This window comes from Platalea leucorodia, assembly GCF_965183815.1.
Source record: "Platalea leucorodia genome assembly, chromosome: 20".
NCBI lineage: Eukaryota > Metazoa > Chordata > Aves > Pelecaniformes > Threskiornithidae > Platalea > Platalea leucorodia.
In genome coordinates, this window is record NC_138842.1 from 6,796,465 (window position 1) to 6,815,657 (window position 19,193).

Here is a 19,193-nt window from a genome sequence, read left to right on the forward strand (position 1 = left end):
CCGACAGGGACAGCCCCCAGGCAGCCTCCCCTGCCTGGGCTGGGCTCCACAGCCCCCGCAGCCCCCGCGCCCCCCCAGGCCGTCCCGCCGCTGCGCAGTGCGGCCCCGCAGCCCCCGCGACGCCATTACGGAGCGATCCCGCCCCGCCGTCCACTCCGCCGCGCCGCGCTTTACGGCAGCGCGGCAGTGTCGTGCGGGGCCGTGCGGCGCCCTGCCCGGACGGAGGAGGTCACCGAGCGGCGGCGGCGGGGCCGCGGCTCCGGCTCCAGCATGTGGCGGCTCTTGGCGCGACGCGTAGCCCGGGGCGCGGCGGGAGCTCCCGGTCTGGTGCGGAGCTGCCGAGCGCTCGGTGCCGTTGGGGCCGGCCGCGGCGCGGCGGTGGGCGTCGGGGCCGTGCCGCTGGGCCGCGGCCCAGCGTGGGGCGGCCCCGTGCACCGGCCTGGCGGGCTCCTGCTGCCTCCTGCCTGGCCCCGGCTCGTCCCGTGCCGCTGCTGCAGCCTCCCGGCACACCAGAAGGTGAGAGGTTCCCCCCCACCCCACCCCACCCCATCCCGGGCAGCCTGGGTGCCCCCCATACCCCCTGGTGTTCGTGCCCCTGTAGCCACCGGGGTCCCCCAGAGGACAGGCTCACGTCCCCCCGCTGCCTCGGGGGTAGCCCCTTCTCTTTCTGCCTTCGGGTCTTGCTTCCCCTCACTGGGCAGCTCAGTTTGCTCCGGGGTACTGCAGTTCTTTTCTCCCCACTCCCGTGGTTCTCCTACCTTTGCTGCCACCCTGCCCCAAGTCCCCGTACTGTCATCGGGTACCATCTCCTTCACCACTACTCCTTTTTCCCTGTACCTCTTTTGGTCCCCTGGCATAGCTTATCCCTTTCTTAGTCAGCCCCATCTCAGCACCCCAGTATTGGTTTGCCCAGGGGTCTTACCAGCAGGTTGGACGCAGACCTGACCTGCTGGGGATTTGCAGACAGACTCTCCTTTGTGCCTCCCCTGTCCCAGCCTGTGCTGAGGATCCGTCTCCGCCCTATGCATGGGGTTCTTACTGTCAGGGCTGTCTGGATTGTAACACTGCCCTGTTCCTCACAGGTGGCCTTACCAGCTCTGTCCCCCACGATGCAGATGGGCACCATTGCACGCTGGGAGAAGAAGGAGGGTGACAAGATCGGTGAAGGGGAGCTCATAGCAGAGGTATCCTGGGGACACAGGCTGTGCTGCATTTCTGATGAGCTGCATGTGTATCCTGGGTTCTGTCCCTGGTTGCCCTCACTTGAACACAGATCTTGGGTTCAAGATCACAGATCCCAACAGATGCTGTTGGGAACAAGTGACTAAAAGCCTTTTAGAGCTGTTTGCTTCTTCTCCTCTTTCTGAGCAGGAGCAGCACTTAACCCGTTTGAGAGCATACTTTCCTAGAGCTGGTACTACAGGGTGATGTCTCCAGAACTGTGTGTGTTGTGACCCTACACTATCAGACTGGAAGGCTCTGAACTTACTGGTCTTTTCCATTGCCATACTGATATCCTGTTCTCTCTCAAAGGTGGAGACAGACAAAGCAACAGTTGGCTTTGAGAGCTTGGAGGAATGCTACTTGGCCAAGATCCTGGTGCCAGAAGGAACAAGAGATGTTCCCATTGGGGCCATAATATGTATCACAGTAGAAAAGTATGTATTTTGCTAACCCTTGAGTTGAATTTTCTCTCTTGGGGCTTCTTGGGTGCCTTGTGTGAAAGGCTTAGAGACAGTCATCTGACTGGTTTTGCGGTTCTGTTTTCTTCTAGGCCTGAATACGTTGATGCCTTTAAAAATTATACTCTAGATTCTGCACCGTCTGCCCCCCCTGCAGCATCAGTGCCTCCCCCTCAAGCTGCAGCTCCCTCACCACCAACTCCGCTTTCTCCTCAGGCTCCTGGCAGCTCTTATCCTCCTCATATGCAGGTAAGAGAGCGCTGCTGATGATTTAAGGCTTGTTGCACTCTTTTTCTGTCCTTGGCTTGCTGGCTTCAGGGCATTTTGTCATAAATGCTATCTGGAGTGGGAAGTTATTTGCTGTAATTGGAGGAGTGTGTGCCACTTGAATTGTTGCATGTTTAAAGCAGGTGTTTGGGAAGGTCCCAGAAAGCTTTTTTCAGAAAATTATTTTAGCGTCCCAGCTGCTAGTAAAGGAGAGACTTGTCTTTCCAGGATTGTTATGCAGTCTAGAAAAACCTGCTACATTTGCATTATTTGGACAGTTGTGGTATAAAAAGACCTTGTGCTGAGTGTGAATAAGCTCTGAAGGCCCTGCTTACATCTCAGAGCTGAACACAAGTCTGTGATACTCTGATGAACACCCCAGATGTGTTTGTGGGTGACTAATAATAAGTTGTATTTGTGGATAATGTTTTTACCTTGCTTAGATATTGAAGTGTACATCCACTGTTGTTGTGCTTGAGTACTTTGTAGCAGGGTATTTTTGTGACATTCCTTTGAAAAAGAAAATTTGAAATATTAAACCTCATTCCACAGACGATATGTGGTGGAACTGATTTGTCTGAGATGTTACGCAAAATAAGTAATTGAACAAAGAATTAATTAAAGGCTTCTTAATCTGACTTGTGTGTTAGCTACTAAATTTGCTTACTTCCCACTGCTTACCTCATCTGTGCAGTTTTGCTCTGAAGCTGTTCTCACATGTGCTCTATTTGTTGCACAGCAATATGAGTGTGCAAACCTACAGCATCTTTGAGTGCTTATTGGAAGACAAGTCTGTATAGGTTTTAAAGAGGCCAAACCTGGTTGTCACAGACAAAGTGACTTGCTTCAGTCTTCCTTTTAGCCTTGCAGATAGCAAGTACTGATTCTCTTGTATTCTCTGGCTTCACAGGTCACTCTCCCTGCCCTGTCACCTACCATGACAATGGGCACAGTGCAGAGATGGGAGAAGAAGGTTGGGGAGAAACTGAATGAGGGAGACTTACTGGCAGAAATTGAGACAGATAAAGCCACAATAGGTGAGTCAACTCCAAAGCCAAGAATGGATGAGGTGCCCTTAAAAGAGGAGGATCCAGAGTAGCCTCTGTGCCAACTGTTGTCCTAGCTGCTCAGGACATGAAGCTGTGGGGCAACTAAAACAAGTTTTGTTAACTTCTCGTTCCATTGGAGAGCTAAACATCGGACCTCCTAAAAACACTTCTGTTTCTTCGTCAGTCCTTCTTAGTAATGTACAGCGCATGGAGATGTTGCCCTACTAGTTACGGTGAAAAGGATTCTCTTGCCTGCTAAATGTAGGACCGGGCTTTAGCTACCAAAGTCTTTAGAAGCAGCATTTAGAGGAACTCTTCAGCTGCATTAGGCACCACACCAGTTTTGTTTCTTTCCCTTACAGGCTTTGAAGTGCAGGAGGAAGGCTACTTGGCAAAAATCTTGGTGCCTGAAGGAACAAGAGATGTGCCATTAGGAACAGCTCTCTGCATCATTGTGGAGAAAGAGTCCGATATTCCAGCCTTTGCTGACTACCAAGACACTGCGGTAACTGACATGAAGGCACAAGCTCCTCCTCCTCCTCCTCCTCCACTAGTAAGGACCATTCTTAGCACATGAGAGAAGTTATGGGGACCATTAAGACGTCTGATCTGAACTGTTTTGCTGGTTTGACAGTGTGAAGCCCTGGGTCCAACAATAATGTTTTTGATTCTGTGAATGCAAGGCTAACACATGTGTTGGTGATAGGTGACCTAAGAAGTGATCGCTAGTTTGCCCTCCAAAATTGGAGCTGATAGTCATTCAGTACAATCTCTTCTCCAGCGTCTTGCTTGTGCCAGTTCTGATACCTCATCCTTGAAAATTGGGAGCACAAGTTATTTATTTCACCTCTTTTGGGGGTATAGGTCAGCAGCTTAGTTGGCTTCCTTCCCAGGAAATTTCTGATTTAATGGCTGGCACTGGAAAACTCTGAATCTGAAAACTCTTTCAGATTAGTGACTATTTTTGCTGTTCTCTTTACTGGTAATTAGATGGTCCTGTTCTCTTGCTGTGCCTTCAGAGCTTTTGCTGAATGATCCTGAAGCTTTGATTCTTCTGTTAAGGTGGTAGCAACTCCTCCTGCTCCTCCTCCTCCCCAGCCTGCTGTTCCTTCCACTCCAGCAGTCCCTACAGCTGGGCCACCTCCCCGGAAAGGAAGGATCCTGGTTAGTCCCCTGGCAAAGAAAATGGCAGCAGAAAAAGGAATTGACCTTGCCCAAGTAAAAGGTAGGTTGCCCTTCCACCTCCTTGCTCTCACTATCAAGTGTCTGTCCCTCTAGGTACATACTTGCCTATTCTTTTCTTTCTCCCTGTCAGGACCATCCTGACTGTGCAGCTGTCCTCACCAGAGGTTAAGTGACTTCTCTGTGTTGAATAAAACTGGTACGTTTAGAAGCAATGCCCTGTTGCAAATAATTGAAATCCTCTTATGTTTTTCTTTGACCCTTTTAGGTACTGGACCAGATGGTAGAATCACAAAGAAAGATGTGGAGTCATTTGTGCCGCCTAAGGTTGCTCCAGTGAGTAGGCTTGAGATCTGTAAGAATGGATATTTTATTATAGTGATGGAAATGCTCTGCAGAAATGCAATTACTCTGTGGAACTGTTATTGCTGGATTGGTTGGGTTATGATGTCGTGTGGGCTATGGTGACTGTTAAGTTGTAAAGCTTAACATGTCAGAAACACGGACAGAGTTTTCTTCCTTTATTTGTCCCTTTGGTATTTCACTGAGGAAAAAAAAATTGTGTGCTCTCAACCCTTCATTTGGTTGCTGCACTGTTACATATTGAGGTGAGCCCAGTCCCAACTGAATTAACATTGCTGAAAAGAGGCAATTAAAATGAAAGCCAGGCTTATGAACCAACAGCCTGCTGTCATTGTTGCCACAAATCTGTTCTTCTACTATTGCTTGTCTTTCATATGAGATGATGAAAGTGTTGCTTTGTGTACTGCTGGAAGGGATGTGGCTGAGTACAGTTTGCCCTCTAGCATACCTCTCTGCTGTGCGTAAAACAACCATCTAGCGGGACTTAACTATTCTGGGAGCTTCATAGCAGTGTATATCAGTGTTGCATTTCTAAATCACTCAAGTACTGCATTTAATAATCAAATATAGGACTTATAAAGAACCTAGTGGGTACTGGAGAGGTGAGGCTAGAAAGCAGAAGTATCTGCTGCTCTTAAGCAAGAGGCAACTTAGCCTCAGCACTTGTCCTATATACTGAATTACTCTATACAATTGATATTTGGAGAGTATTGTGGATTATGCTGTCTTTCTCTGATTGCAGGCTCCAGCAGTAGAGGCAGTTCCTGCAGCTGCTGCAGTTGCAGCAGCACCAGTGGGGACCTTCACAGATATCCCTATCAGCAACATTCGGAGGGTAAGAAGATTTTATTCCTTTCCGAGATCATTATTTGCAGTCATGAATTTTCCAAACTGACTTATTTTCATCGCTTCTATTGTATACCCACAGGTCATTGCTCAGCGGTTGATGCAGTCTAAACAAACAATACCTCACTACTACCTTTCTGTTGATATAAACATGGGAGAAGTACTGGTGCTAAGGAAAGAACTCAATCAGGTAAAGCATTTAGGCATGGTGAGAGTGTGTGTGTGGGGAAAGCTGCATTCTCTCACAGGTTTTCCCACCCTGCTTTTTGGTGATATGCCATTTTAGCTTGGAAAAAATAGTCTTTTCAGTGTTTTTTCTACCTGTTGTGGATTGGTTCTGGACTGTCTGTGACAGAATGAGACTTTTTACCCAGGTACTGTGCACTGATATCTGACTTCCCTAAGAGGGCTGCTTTGTACTGTGCTTGTTCAATTCTTCCCGCTGGAAAGTAGGGCAAAAGGGTAAAAAAGGTTTTTAAGAGTAAAAAGGGTAGAAGATTTAAGCAAAATAACAACTCTAAGACAAGTTTGAGGAAAAAGAGACATTAAAAAAGATTGTACCTTCTTAAATTATGAAGGAGATGTATTTGCTTCCTAAATTATCTTGGCAGTTCAAATATTAGTGCTTAGAAGTAGTGTGATTGTTTTCTAACATTTTCTCTAAACAAGGCTGCGTGGCACTGACTATACAAGTTAATTGAGGTAATGTGTAAGAGACAAACTGATGCCTCAAATCTCTTTATTTACAGGAGGTCTCGGATAACATTAAGCTTTCTGTCAATGACTTCATAATTAAAGCTGCTGCTCTGGCATGCTTGAAGGTGCCTGAGGCAAATTCTTCATGGATGGACACAGTTATTAGGCAGTAAGTTTATGGTACGGTCGAAGCCAGAAACTTTCTTTGTTCAGTAGAGAGTTCATGGCAAAATAGCAGACCTTCTGCTGGGATTTTGAGGGAGGGGAGCAGGTATAATGCAAAGGTTGAGGGGCTTGGTTAAAGTGCTAAGAACCTTGCATCTAAGGCTAGTGTGCAAGGTGGAATAATTGTTGCAAAATTAATATTAATTTAGACTTGCCTGAACAGTTTTGAAATTTTTTTTCTCTGTTATCATGCTAGAGTAACTGGCATCACCTTTGTGTCTTGCAGAAACCACGTAGTGGATGTTAGCGTTGCAGTTAGTACTCCTGCAGGGCTTATAACTCCTATTGTGTTTAATGCACATATAAAGGGCCTGGCTTCCATTAGTAAGGATGTGGTTTCTTTGGCAACTAAAGCCCGAGAAGGTAAACTTCAGCCTCATGAGTTCCAGGTGAGAAACTCGAATTGCTGTAAACATTGCTGCCCTTGACTTCTGTTCAGAAGTCCTGTTCAGAATGAGCAAAGCCTATTTTGTGATGTTTCCGCCATGTTCATTAATATTCCACATGAAACAGCTTTTGTGAACTTGACTATGAATGTTTTTTTTTTTCTTGTAGGGTGGTACTTTCACAATTTCCAATTTAGGAATGTATGGGATTAAGAATTTCTCTGCCATAATCAATCCGCCTCAAGCCTGCATCCTTGCAGTTGGTTCCTCAGAGAAAAGGCTAGTGCCAGCTGATAATGAGAAAGGGTAAGTATTCATCTGATTCTGCATATACTGAGCTTCTGAATGCAAACTTTGAAATAATGGCTAGTTTTCTAGCACTTCCATTAGATTATGTTTTAAAAAAAAACCAACAAACTAATTGTTGACATACTGCTTTTAGTACCTTCTGAAGAAGTACAGTGAGATCTTGTATAAAAGGATCACACAGGCATTAGAGACATGCAGTAACTGATGAACGATCTGCCATACATTTATTCTTGCAACTTCTTTGCAAGTTAAGGAAAGGCTGTTTCTTTCTTTGAGGGGTAGAGTTAAGCTCTGGAAAAGTCTGGGATCCACAGCAGTTTAGGCACTTGTTCCTTTTTAACAACTTGCTTAAATTTGCATTTAAGGAAAACCTAAGGGATGGATTATAATTCAAGTGTCCTGTATATAATATAACCTCGCTTGGAGCTTGAACTAGCATGGACCCAGGTGAATGTTTAGGATTATTTAAACTTGTTAACAGTCCTAGGTATCTGTCACTGACACATGGGGAAAGTGGAGGTTACTGGGTGAAATGGCTCTTTTTCTTTGATTGTGTGCGGCTGTTATTGTGATACAAAGAAAGATGAGCTTCCTGTCCTAAAGGGAACATACAAATGTGTTTCTTAATTGTAGAGGAGGAATGAATATGATCTGTGCTCCAATGTAATCTTTTTTAGAAGTCCACAGGGAGAAATATCTGTTACCAAGCACCAACTGCTGTTGCTGGTTCTCTGATATAAGCTTTTTTTGCTTTGTTAGTGGTACTGACTTGGCACTGACTTGCAGAGGATTGTGTTAACCTCCATTTTTCTTTTTTTTTTCTTTTTTTTTTTTTTTCCCCCTCCCAGATTTGATGTGGCCAGTGTGATGTCCGTTACACTTAGCTGTGACCATCGTGTTGTAGACGGAGCAGTTGGAGCACAGTGGCTTGCTGAATTCAAGAATTTCCTTGAAAAGCCAGTAACCATGCTGCTATAATTTAACCATACAAGCAAAATTTTCCTGGGTCACACTGTTTTGTTTTAAACAAGCTATTTAGACTTTAGTGTTCAGACTTATTAAAAGAGTTCCTTTTTTATTTTAAAATGTATTATATTATCTGGTAATGTTATTACCAGTCTGTACAGAAAAAGTTTGCAGAAGTGCTTTTCAGAGCAATATTACAGCTATACTGTATTTTTATACAGTTAGTTATCTTGCAAACTCTTCCAAAACAGAGTTAAGCATCCCAGATTTAAAAATGATCCAGGCAGTATTGCATACTGCCATCTGCTTCTAAACTAGGGTGAACAGGGGGGTGCATACCAAACAATTTCATGACCTCAGTGTTCTCAGAAATTTGAACTATAAACATCTTTTCACAGGAGTTCAGATGAGATGGTAACTGAAACGTACAAGTTAGTGGAAGGTGAATTCCCTTATTATCCTGTTCTCCTGCTGGGGTGGGCGGGTATGACAGATGCACTAAGGGACTGAAGCGCCTGGGAATAGTTTCTCAAAGGCCAAGTGCTAGCATTCCTAATCTCTCTTGGAATTTGGCACTGGTCTGGACCTTCTCAGCTACGTGATCCCTTTTGAGCACTTTAAGGTGAAAGAGCACTGATATCTGTGGGGTCACAGCTCTCAGATACCACAGGGAATGTGCTGTCTTCTCGTGGACTTTCACTTACGTGTGCTTTTTGTATGAAAACTCTTTAATTGCTATTCCTCTTGCTAAGTTAATATCAGACTATGATGCCATGGAAGTAACTGTTTTGCAGAATGTCCAAGAGAATCTGTGTGTTGGAACCCAATATAGGCAAATCACACATGCTAATAATCCCATCAGTGGATATTAATCATGTGGTGACTCGAAGGTTTGGAATTTTTTTTCCAGGCATTCTAACATAGGAAGCTCTGAGTTAGTCACTGGTACTGCAGATCTTCCCTGAATTGTCTATGTTGTCCCAGCCTCAGTAAGCTGCAGAATGTGCTCTCCATGTATATATTGTATGTAAAATGCTTCAATAGTTCGTTGGACTTGTGTCCAGTTACCCCAGTCACTGTACCCTGAAAGGGGTGCAGTGCTGAACACTCTTAAATTCCACTTTCCACATGGAAATGTTAATGTAAAAAGGATGACTGTGTAGTAACTGCAAAGTGACCAGGAGAATTAAATAGGGGGGCGAAGTTTAAACAAAAGAAAAAGTTAAAGCTGATCTGTTATTGTGTATATTGCATTAAGTACTGTCTCCTGTAAAGTTCTGCAAAATTCACTAAAGATATTGAAAGAAAATACTGTGGAAATTAAATATTTTTGTGGGAACTATTTAATGTCTGGTCGCTACAATACCTGGTTTTCATGCCTGGCTTAAGCAAAAAAGTGCATTAAGGTTTTGGTTTTTCTTTAGTGATCTAAAATATCTGGGTTCCAGACTTGCTCTAGTGAACCTACGTTCTATTAAATGTTTGAAATTGACAACTACTAAAACATGTTCCAGTGCTTTTCTGTTCAGTCATGTGTGGCTTATTATACTGCTATAGCACAGAGCTGTCTAGCCTTTCAGTCTGATAGTGAAACTTACCCTATTAACCTTAAATTGTAATCACAAATGTTCCAAAATAATTCGTGCTTTATTACTGTCATGCAGCAGTGAACTTTAATCTTCCTGGCTTCCTTGCTGCAGTGTTCACCAGAACCTCAAATTCTGGCTACAGAGACGTTTCACTTTCTTCCTACAGTAAGAACACTAAATAGTTTATCCTCTGGAAATGCTCTCTGAATGACTGCCAGACTGGAACACTTGCAACTCAAAAAATCCTATCCAGTGTGTGTGCTTGGAGTGCTGATAGTGACTAGTGGTACTACTTGCCAGCTCAGCTCATGCAGTGATAGAATTTCAGTTTGATCTTGCAACTATAACCACTGAACAGGATTTCAATGCAGCCTTCTAAGTTGCTTTGAAGCAAAGAAGGGGGAAAGCTAGGAGTTACTGCTCTTTTGTAAGCCTGTATTTTAAAGTTGCAGCTCAAAACCCGTTTGTCTGTTTCCATTTCTGATCCGATGAATATCGGTACAGAACCACGGTTGTAGTGCAGATGTGTCGTAGAAGCTGTAAGGATGACATACTACCAAATCGGTCATGAAACTAAGATCACTTAAACTTTTGTTTGTTCTTTTCCCAATTAATTCTAGTAATGCTTAGTAATCCTTGAAGTTGTTTTGTGTTGCTTTGTATTATTTTTTTGTTCTGTGTATTAGTGTAAACTAATGCAGATGATAGTTTTCCTAGTTGAAGTGCTCCAAGACTGTTTTTGGTTGCTAGCTTCGCACTAAGCGGTCCTGAGCTTTGAATCTCTATATGCTGTTTTGAATAGTACAGAATAGGTCTGTTGTTTTAAGGTCTCATTCAGAGATTACCAAACCGGTAAGAAGTGAGGTCAAGCGCGTTCAGTGACTGAAAAGACTACAAAGCCTATTCCAGTTAAGATTAGCTGGGATTGTTGTAAAGAGAACAGCAACAGTGTGCAGCGCAACTTGTGGAACTGCGTATGACACACCTCTGCTGGTTGTTCCAGCATTAAATACATGTGAGAGCTGCTCTAACCATGTGAATCCAGTAATCACTTTATTTAGCAAAAAGACTTCACAACTGTTATTGCTGTACCTTAAGGCAAAATGAATGATGTAGTAAAGCATGTATGCATTTATGATTCTTTACTACAGCTGTTAACATAGTCAAGTATTCCTTGAATATTTATAATCTTTACTTATTTTTTTCTTAAGTTTAGTGGTGCTACTATTCCTCCAGACATCCTTTTCTACATGCATCTTCTAAAGGCATTTGAGGTATTCACCCCTGAAGATTAGGAGGGCAATTAAAAAAAAAAAAAAAAAGCCAAAACAAAACAAAAAAACCTCATCATCTAAAAGTTAGGATTCTCATTCTGGGCTTTTGTTTTGTTCTGTCATCTGTGAACATGAACTGGACAGAATGCAGTCTTTAAGGATCTGGCTTGGCAACTGGCATTGTGATAAACAACACTCGTTTTCCTTTGTGAAATATTGCTGTAGTTGTTTCTTCATCCACCAGTTCTGGCAGATCTAGTTGTAATTTGTATTTTTCAGGGACTTCAATGATGATGTCATCCTAAACCAAGAAAATTAAAATACTTGATTAACTATTTGACAACAAATTAGCAGTGAGCTTTTCTAGGAATTGGATACTAGATGGAAAACGCGAGGTTATTCTTTCTGCTATCTTACCTTTGAAATTCTCAGATCACACTCAGAAACAGAGCTAACCTTAGGCAATTCAATTTTGAGTTCAATTTTGTGTGGTTTCTTGTTTGCATCCTTCACCGTGATAATTTCATAGACCGGGGTACTTAGCTTCTCTGGCATTTCAGTACTGGTAATTTCTTCTATCAGATGCACTTTAGACTGTGTCACACTTTCTTCCTTCAGCAACACAGGAGCATTGCTGCAGTCCTCAGCCTCCATAGTGTGTAGCAGCTGATCAAGTGTCAGTTCTTTCAAGAAAAATAAGTTTTTCACACATATCACTCAGTTACTAAGAACTGTAATGTTATGACACTTGACAAATATATGATGAAATTTTTAACTGTAATTAACTGTAATTTGCAGTTTTGTCAGCTGAAGACTGTTACTAGCAGTCTCTCCTTCGCCCATGACTTGGTTTTATTGCCAATGGGTTAAAAGTTGTGTTTCCAGACTACTAGTTACAGCAGCAACACCTTTTGAGGTTAAAGCAAAAGACACTTAGCACCCCAAAGGATCAAACCCTAGCAGAGTTCCCCTGTCTAGTGGATACAGGAAAAAGGGAATTTGCTGTTCCAGTGTCACTACAGTTTCTCAACTGTAAAACACCAGAGATGAATGCAGACAGGCCAGCAGGGTTAAACGGATGTCTGGTATGAATACTACTGCCTTATTCTGAATTCTTAGAGAGAAGCGTTCGGTTTATGCTTATGGCAAGAATTGGGGTTAGAGAGGTGAGGCTTGAGCAAATTTGTTGGGGAATCTGATAGGTCCTCAAAGAAAAAGGACAGCAGATCTCTACATACCCTTCTTTGTGTTCTGACTGAGATGTGGAGTTGGCATCTGCCTTCCTTTCAGACGTTGCTGCATCGTTTCCCGGCTTCCTTTCAATTTGAATGATTCAATGGTGTACAAATAAGAAAGAATAAGGTTGCATCGTTCCTCAACGAATTTAAGTGTCAAGAGGATCAAGTGTTCCATGTTTTCTGGGCTTTCTTCTCCCCTCTGAAGAACATCTGGGTTATATGCAATATCTATAATGCTGTAAAGGTCTATAAAAATAAGTTATGTGTCAGAATTGTTGCTATGGAACCACGTGCTGGTGTTCTTTATAATCACTTGATTTAAAAGCAAAGGAAAGGAATTTGTGGCTTCTGGGTAGAGAGCTAATTCTATCAACCTTGTCTAGAGATGACACCTCTCCACGTGCTGACCCTGCGGTCCAAGTGTTCAAGGAGAAGCATGGGATCACGGTCCATGTGAGTATATGTGGTCAACGAGACTCCTATTGCCTGAGTACTTTTCAGGATTTATATGCGTGCAATTTTTGCGTTTCTTCAGTTTTTTTTCAAAAAGGACGGACTCATTTAGAATCCCTGTTGAGATACGCCTGTCGCATCCTTGCCTCGCCGCCCCCACCCCGAGCAAAGAGCTGGCCACGGCACAGCACCACCCTCTGTCGCAGCGAGAATCTGCGTGTGACTGCCATGCAATGCACCACTGCAGGAAGAAATGCATCTGGGGAGAGGCGCAGCTCTTTCGGGACGTACCTCCTTCGCCAGATACTTCTGCAAGCGGCCCCGCACTGACAGGTATGGGGTCAGCGGGGGCCTTGGGCGCCGGGACCCTCTTCCAGCTGCAGACGTTGATGAACAGCGGCCTCCCGACAACGCCCTGCAAGAGACCGAGCCGCGGCTGAGCGCCCCGCCCGCGCTGCCCCCGCTCCGGCCCCGCAGTCGCCCTCCTGCCCGCTCCCGGCGCCCCAGCAGGAGGTCGAGCCCCAAACCCCGCGCACCCACCGCGGGACGGGCCCGCAGGCAGAGGTGAGGCTCCGGCGGGGCGCAGAGCCGCTCGGCCTCGGCGCGCTGCTGCCGCAGGAGCCGGCGGTAGGCCTGGGGCTCGTTCTCCGCCATCTCGTCCAGCAGCGACCAGAGCTGCGCGGCCAGCGCCGCGCCCGCCATGGCTACCGCCGTTGCGTAGCGACGGCAACCGGAAGGGCCGCGCTCTGCGGGTCCGCCCGCCTTCCCCGTCCCCCTCCCGCTTCCGCGCGTTCCGGGCCCGCCATCGCCCGCCCTCCCCGCGTCCGCCGGCCCCGCCGCGGAGCTGCCGGCTGCCCGCCTGCCCCCGCAGCCGCCGCCGGGCCGTTCCTTCCCGTGGTCGCCGCGGCTCGGGGCCCGCGGCGGCTCGGCGCCCCGGCGTGTGCCGCCGGGAGGAGGAGGCACTTCGGGGGGACCGCTTCCGGCCGGGCGCCGAGAGCCCGCCCGGCCTCTCCCGTCCCTTCCTGCCCGCGGCGGCGGGGGCGCCCGGGGAGCGGCCCCCGCCCGGCCCAGGCGTGGCGGGCCCGGCGGGGCGAGAGGATGTCCCGGGTGCCGGTGGGGAAGGTGCTGCTGCGGAACGTCATCCGGCACACGGGCGCGCACAACAAGGTACGGCCGGGGCCGGCGGGGGCTGCCGGCCTCGGCGGCCCCTTGTCCTCCCTCTCTGCGGCGGCTCCTGGGCCTGGCTGCGCCCCGGGCCCGCTCCGGCAGGCGGCTTTTGTCCGAGCGGAGGCGGCCTGGGCGTTGCCGTGCGGCGGACGCGGGGCCCGGGACCGCCGGTACCTCCCGGGGGTGCGGGGACCTGGCGGTGGGGAGGGCAGGTGCGTTTTTCGGAGAGGAAAGGCGCTTGTCGAAATCGGCTGCGCAAACATCCTTAGTCTCGCTTTCAGTTTAACCCTGTTTTTCTTGAGTTCTCATCCTGGCCGAGGGAACGTGTGTATATATTTAACTATAAAATTTGCCCTATGAAAAACTTGTTCTCTCAGGACTTTCATGAAAATTACAGCTTGCCTTTTTTAAAGTAGCAAAGCTTTAGTTGTTTTTGTTTTGTTTTTTTTTTTTTCTTTCTGTGCTGTGTATGTACTTTTAATTGCATCAGAGAATTTGAACTTTTTGTTAATGTGCACAGACAGTATTTTGGTGCAAGATTAAGCAGCTCTGCTAACTTTAGCAAACTGTTTAATTAATTCCTGACGTAAGTCAGCAGGTCCAACTTATTTATTTTATATGTTTATCAAACCATTCATTTACAGTCAGTGTCCATAAACATAAATCTGTGCCAAACCAGTCAGTATTTGCATGCTGTGTTTTTTCAGCCTGTAGTGTAACTCCTCATTTTGGCTTGGTCCTTCCAGATGATATTTATATACTGAACTTTCTAACAGTACACATGTTTGGGATGGTAATGAATGACAAGGCAGGGTAGCCAGAACACCTGAGATAGAAAAGTCAGGCAAACCCACCATTTCTGATGCCATTATCCTTATGTGCTTTATTAGGGTATTGCCATCAAGAGATTCTCCTTTTGGTTACCTTGGTTATAGCTAGAAATAATAATCTGTTTCAGTATGGTAGGAAAACTTGCTGTGAATTTTGTTAGCAGGAGCATTGAGCTAGGAGCTGATGTTACGTGCTCCATGTCTGTAAAGTTTCCCTAATGTTACGCTTGTTTCCTTTCTGTGACTTTCAGATTCAGGAAGAGACAGAAATGTGGAAAATAAGGGAGTGGGAGAAGCAGACAGAAGAGACTTACTGGAAAAGGCAAAGCAGAATGCTGTCGGACACCTCCAGGTGGGTTTTAGTTGTGTGGAGGAGGTAATTGTCCTGACTTAGTTGCTGAACCCTTTTGTGTTATAACACTTTAAGAGCATTCTGTGGTGACTATGTGTTTATAATATATGAAGACCACATAGACTACAGATACATTTATTTTCTCCTTAATGAGTTCCTGGAAAGAGGTCAGACCTGTGCTTAAGTATAGCCTTTCATCTCTTCGTCTAGATGTATAGTCTTCAAAATACAACATTAAGTAGGCCAGGCTCTCTGAAGCAATGGGGGTAGGAAGTGCTGAAGTAACATGTCAGAATGTTGCGAGGTATTGCCATTTAGGTTAGCGGTAAAAAAAAAAAATGTTGTGGTGTCGAGTCCTGCACTATTATAACACACCAGTATTGACTGCTGCTTGTGTGGTATCTGTTAAATCATTCCGACATGCCTGAGGATCTCACAAGCTACATGAAAACAAGCTGGGTTTTGGGGGGGAGGGTTGGGGTTTTGCAGGGGCCGGGGAGGGCTTACTACTGTGAAGACTTTTCAGAAGCATGAATCTTCCAGGAAGTGGTTTTAGTATCTGAGGAGAGAACACCTTTCAGACTGATGGTAAGTCCACAGCTGCTGCTTGGCTCAGGAAGTGTGGCATTTCAAATGAGAAACAAAACTAGAGCTACAGGCATGTGAGATCAGTCAAAACTGTTGGTGCTTTCTGTGGATTTGGGGTCTTAGTCCTGGTACCTGATGAAATCGCAATTCTAGTAAGTCAGTCCTACTTCAGTTTCCCCTTTGCTGCTTTTGCTAGCCTATGTCTCCGTGCATATTGTTAGTCTGCTCCTTCTGAGTATTCCAGAGGAAGAGAACTGCATTTGTTGTGATAGGCAAGGTAACCCCTTCCTCTAATTTTGCATTGTGAGCATCTCTGTCAAGAATTTTGCTGTGCACAGAGGGCCGTAGTAAGTTTTGAAAACCAGTGTTAGCTGCTGAACTGGTTTTGTGAGCGCTGTTAATGGTGACTGTCCGTTAAAATGATAGCTGGTCTTCTTGCGTAGATGGACATCCAAGACTTGCTGGATTTTTGCTCCTCTCGCTGGACTAACCCCTTGCTCAGAAAGTTTCTCCATCAGAGCTGACAGCTGAAGGACAACTGTTCTCTTTCTGCAGCAGTCGGATGCGCAGTGATGGCTTTGATGACGAGGGCCACAGGGCTGGCTGGAAAACAAAGAACTCTCAGTTTCTTGACCCAGTTGAAGATGATTTCCTTAGGGCCCGATCCTGGAATAAAAAGCTGTATGAATGTGAAGCCAACATGCCAGACAGGTCTGTGGGGGAATTAATGTTCTGTGATTATAACTGTAATTAAAACACCTTCCTGGAGTCCTGTACCAAAAAGTTAGTACATTTCTCTTTTCGGTACGTACTCCTATAAAATAATGCTTGATCTCGTTTTGAGAATGAATAAGTAACATGCGTGAACTTTTGCAGTGTCACAGAATACCTAATTTGAGTTCATCTATAGAGTTCCTAAGTCACAGTAAGCAGCAAAAGCTCAGCCCTAAGCTTAGCAACTAAGCTTAGTATTTATTTCTTTGCCTAAGGAACTTAAAAAATCTGGAGAAATGCAAGTCAGTGCTCTCCAGGGTTATTTTAAAGAAATTTGAGTTGTAGTGTTCCCTAATTAGAAATGGAAAAGAGGCTGAGAACATAAGGTGTATTCAAGTAGTACCAACCAAATCAGTCATAGTTCCTTCCTTATTTGTTGGGAAGGTTCTGATAGCCCTTCTTTGCTATCTAAACTCATGTTCATTCTGTGGCTCTGTCTTTTCAGAATTATATTTTTTCCTTCAATACCTTGTCTGTTTCTAATAGATGGTTCTGCTTTCTTACAGATGGGGTCACAGTGGCTATAAAGAGTTGTACCCTGAAGAATTTGATACAGATAGGTAAGGCAAGCAGGCTTACTAATGTATCTAGTATCTTACTTCTGTCAGGTTATGCAGGGAATTTTACAAACAGAGTTTTAAGTTTTGAATATAGATCAGCCACACTGTTCAGTTACAGACACCCACTTAAAAAAATCTAGTCCATTAATGTGGTTCCCCCTTGTCTGAGTCTTAGGAGGGGATTGCATCTTTCATAGTAATTAGACATTCAGCTTTAGCCTGAGTTACTAAAATGCTATGAATCTGGAAGGTCAGTCTGGGCCAACAGAGAGCCAGACCAACAGGCTGAATCCAAATCAGCTCAGTATACACCCTCTCAAATACCAGCTCCAGGTTCTCCTTTCCATTATAGTGTACCTGTATTTTCTGTGTTTCTCCTCATTTGGAGAATATAAATTCTTGCAGTATCCTGGAGAGTGGAGACTTACCTGTAAAATAAGATCTTAGAACTAATTATTTTTAAACTACACCCAACAGAATCACCAAATACAATATTTGTCAGGCTTACAGGTTTGAAGTAACCTGCTATAAATGAGTTTTCATCACTCAGTGGCTTTCAGTACACATTCTCCTTGATTCTTGCTCAAATATCTTAAACAGGGGTATTAGTAAGGTGTGGACCCAAGCTGTTAACAAGCACTTGAAACAAAAATGCAGCTACCTAATCTGTCAAAGCATCAGCTTCCCTGCTCTAGCCAAATTAATTGATGGACTTGCTTAAAACTTTGAGACAGAAAAGGCTCAACTGCTGTGTGCCTGCCTGTCTGCTTCCTTTTGGTCATCCTTTGTTCTTTTTACAGTGACCAGCAAGAAGGAGATGAACAAAATGCTATCAATGGGAAGAAAAAATCTCATCTGGGAAAGCAAACTGCCCGTGAGTCACACAAACGGAAAAAAACAAAGAAATCACACAAGAATAAGCAAAAAAAGCGATCACACAAAAAGCGAAAGAAAAAGAAAAAGGAGCAGGGGAGAACATCATCAGATTCTTCCCGGGAGAGTGAGTGCTCAGAAGAGGAGACTTCAAGCACCCGGAAAGGGAAACACAAGCGCAAGAAAAAGACCAGGAAAGTGCCTGCCAGGGAACCTACCGCTTCTTCTGGGCAGGAAAGTGACTTTTCTCATGCAAGCAGCTCAACCACCAGCAGCTCTGAGGACAGTGAATCTGAGGAGAAAAAAGAGAAACGGCCCCCAAAAAAGAGAAAGAAACGTCACAATTCTGTGTCAGAGAGGCACAGTGAAGTACCAGAGAAGAGGAGCAAGAGGAAGAACTGGAAAGTGGCCGCTGATGAAAAATCAGAGGATAGCTCAGATGAGGACTGATGAGTCTAGGCTGCCGCTCAAACAATAAGGTAGAGGACAGAGGCAGGTATTTATCTTTCAGCACTGTCCCATGGTACAACTTGTTTCAACACTGTGGTTTATATACATCCTGCCAACCCGCAGCGGAGAAACTGAACCTTGGCAGCCTGCCATAGGTGCCCCCGTGCTTTTCATTGACTTAACATTCAGAAAACCAGGGGAGCAGTTGCCTGTCTTACAGGTTGGCTAGTTCTGCCAACTTCAGATTCTTTTTCTGTGACCAGGTTGATCTCTGATGCACGAAAATGGTATAGGCTATCTGCAGGGGGGAAACAGGCGTGTTTGCACCATTTTTATTTTTTTTTAAATTAAGTTTTAACAGATTGCTTTTTTGGGTTACCAAATCAATGACCAAGACTTGCAATAGGAGAGGGGAGAGGCAAAAAGTCTGATAACAGAGGAAACGTCACTGGATTTAACCTTACGGTAGCTTTGTCTTCCCATCCTCCAACAAAAGCAGACCTGTGTGGCGGCATTCACGCGGTCAGCTGGACACAGAAGGGAGCGTGAGGGAATACTCTCATTCCAGGTGAAGGTGCAGTGACTCCTTCCGTAATGATGAAGAAAAGACACCGGTGCGTTTGTTTGTTTTAGACTTCTCTCCAAATCCTGGCATGGGCTGGCCATTGTGTCTACCTTCCCTTCATTCTCTTTAGGGGGATGCTGAAACCATTTGTGCTGACAGAGAAGCCTTGGTGGGTGTTGTGTTCTGTCTCTGGTCTGCCCAATGTATTGGAGAAATTGGTACTGGGCCGTTCTCCCTGCAGTTGAACAGCCAAGCCTTTTAACAAAATAAATAAATGCAGACACGTTTGATGCTTTTGTCATTGTTTTGGAGTAAAGCCCAGGGACAGAGCACAGGCCTGAGAAGTCTAGGTGGTCCTCGTGTTCTCCCTGCGCCATGTGTTTCTGCCTGATCAGACCAGGTGGCTGTGGAGGCTTTGGAGATGGAGTGAGGGAGGCTGGAGTGGAAAGTAGCCATCAGGGAAAGGTACCGCACTGATGCGAATGTTGTGTGTCAGTGACCGAGTGCAG

The 19,193-nt window shown here is 45.3% G+C and overlaps 3 protein-coding genes across 5 annotated transcripts; 2 read left to right on the plus strand and 1 right to left on the minus strand.

Annotated features, from left to right (window-relative positions):
- The first annotated feature begins 232 nt into the window (after window positions 1-232).
- DLAT (dihydrolipoamide S-acetyltransferase) lies at window positions 233-12,727 on the plus strand. Of its 2 annotated transcripts, XR_014230243.1 has the most exons (16): window positions 233-516; window positions 1,083-1,184; window positions 1,534-1,658; window positions 1,775-1,931; window positions 2,860-2,986; window positions 3,361-3,551; window positions 4,061-4,223; window positions 4,449-4,516; window positions 5,286-5,378; window positions 5,472-5,579; window positions 6,139-6,254; window positions 6,537-6,699; window positions 6,866-7,002; window positions 7,854-8,413; window positions 12,456-12,525; window positions 12,608-12,727. XR_014230243.1 is itself a non-coding variant. In XM_082330594.1 (14 exons), exons 1-14 carry the CDS (start codon window positions 271-273, stop codon window positions 7,981-7,983), a joined length of 1,926 nt encoding a protein of 641 aa, XP_082186720.1. In that variant the 5' UTR covers window positions 233-270; the 3' UTR covers window positions 7,984-10,456. The 2 variants fall into 2 exon arrangements, 1 of the variants encoding a protein (XP_082186720.1); XM_082330594.1 differs by lacking the exons at window positions 12,456-12,525; window positions 12,608-12,727 and having other exon boundaries at window positions 7,854-10,456.
- PIH1D2 (PIH1 domain containing 2) lies at window positions 10,597-13,520 on the minus strand. The gene is made up of 5 exons (XM_082330604.1): window positions 13,066-13,520; window positions 12,817-12,940; window positions 12,073-12,318; window positions 11,252-11,517; window positions 10,597-11,135 (listed from the first exon to the last, which is right to left on the minus strand). The coding sequence occupies exons 1-5, from the start codon at window positions 13,225-13,227 to the stop codon at window positions 10,989-10,991; spliced, it is 945 nt and encodes a 314-aa protein (XP_082186730.1). The 5' UTR covers window positions 13,228-13,520; the 3' UTR covers window positions 10,597-10,988.
- Window positions 13,520-18,967, plus strand: NKAPD1 (NKAP domain containing 1). 2 transcript variants are annotated; one of them, XM_082330595.1, is made up of 5 exons: window positions 13,520-13,692; window positions 14,774-14,874; window positions 16,018-16,173; window positions 16,743-16,796; window positions 17,597-18,967. In XM_082330595.1, exons 1-5 carry the CDS (start codon window positions 13,624-13,626, stop codon window positions 18,117-18,119), a joined length of 903 nt encoding a protein of 300 aa, XP_082186721.1. In that variant the 5' UTR covers window positions 13,520-13,623; the 3' UTR covers window positions 18,120-18,967. The 2 variants fall into 2 exon arrangements, with proteins under 2 accessions (XP_082186721.1, XP_082186722.1); XM_082330596.1 differs by lacking the exon at window positions 13,520-13,692 and adding an exon at window positions 15,418-15,462 and having other exon boundaries at window positions 14,803-14,874.
- Window positions 18,968-19,193: the final 226 nt, after the last annotated feature.

Bases quoted from the DNA above. Each gene is read 5' to 3' on its own strand.
- NKAPD1 (XM_082330595.1), top strand. From the start codon at position 13,624: ATGTCCCGGGTGCCGGTGGGGAAGGTGCTGCTGCGGAACGTCATCCGG. The intron at 16,174-16,742 runs GTCTGTGGGGGA...GCTTTCTTACAG, and splicing joins GAAGCCAACATGCCAGACAG to ATGGGGTCACAGTGGCTATA. The intron at 16,797-17,596 runs GTAAGGCAAGCA...TTCTTTTTACAG, and splicing joins GAAGAATTTGATACAGATAG to TGACCAGCAAGAAGGAGATG.
- DLAT (XM_082330594.1), top strand. From the start codon at position 271: ATGTGGCGGCTCTTGGCGCGACGCGTAGCCCGGGGCGCGGCGGGAGCT. The intron at 1,932-2,859 runs GTAAGAGAGCGC...CTGGCTTCACAG, and splicing joins CTTATCCTCCTCATATGCAG to GTCACTCTCCCTGCCCTGTC. The intron at 3,552-4,060 runs GTAAGGACCATT...TCTTCTGTTAAG, and splicing joins CTCCTCCTCCTCCTCCACTA to GTGGTAGCAACTCCTCCTGC.
- PIH1D2 (XM_082330604.1), bottom strand. From the start codon at position 13,227: ATGGCGGGCGCGGCGCTGGCCGCGCAGCTCTGGTCGCTGCTGGACGAG. The intron at 11,518-12,072 runs GTATGTAGAGAT...TTTTCTTGAAAG, and splicing joins CAGTCAGAACACAAAGAAGG to AACTGACACTTGATCAGCTG. The intron at 11,136-11,251 runs GTAAGATAGCAG...TTCTTGGTTTAG, and splicing joins GTGATCTGAGAATTTCAAAG to GATGACATCATCATTGAAGT.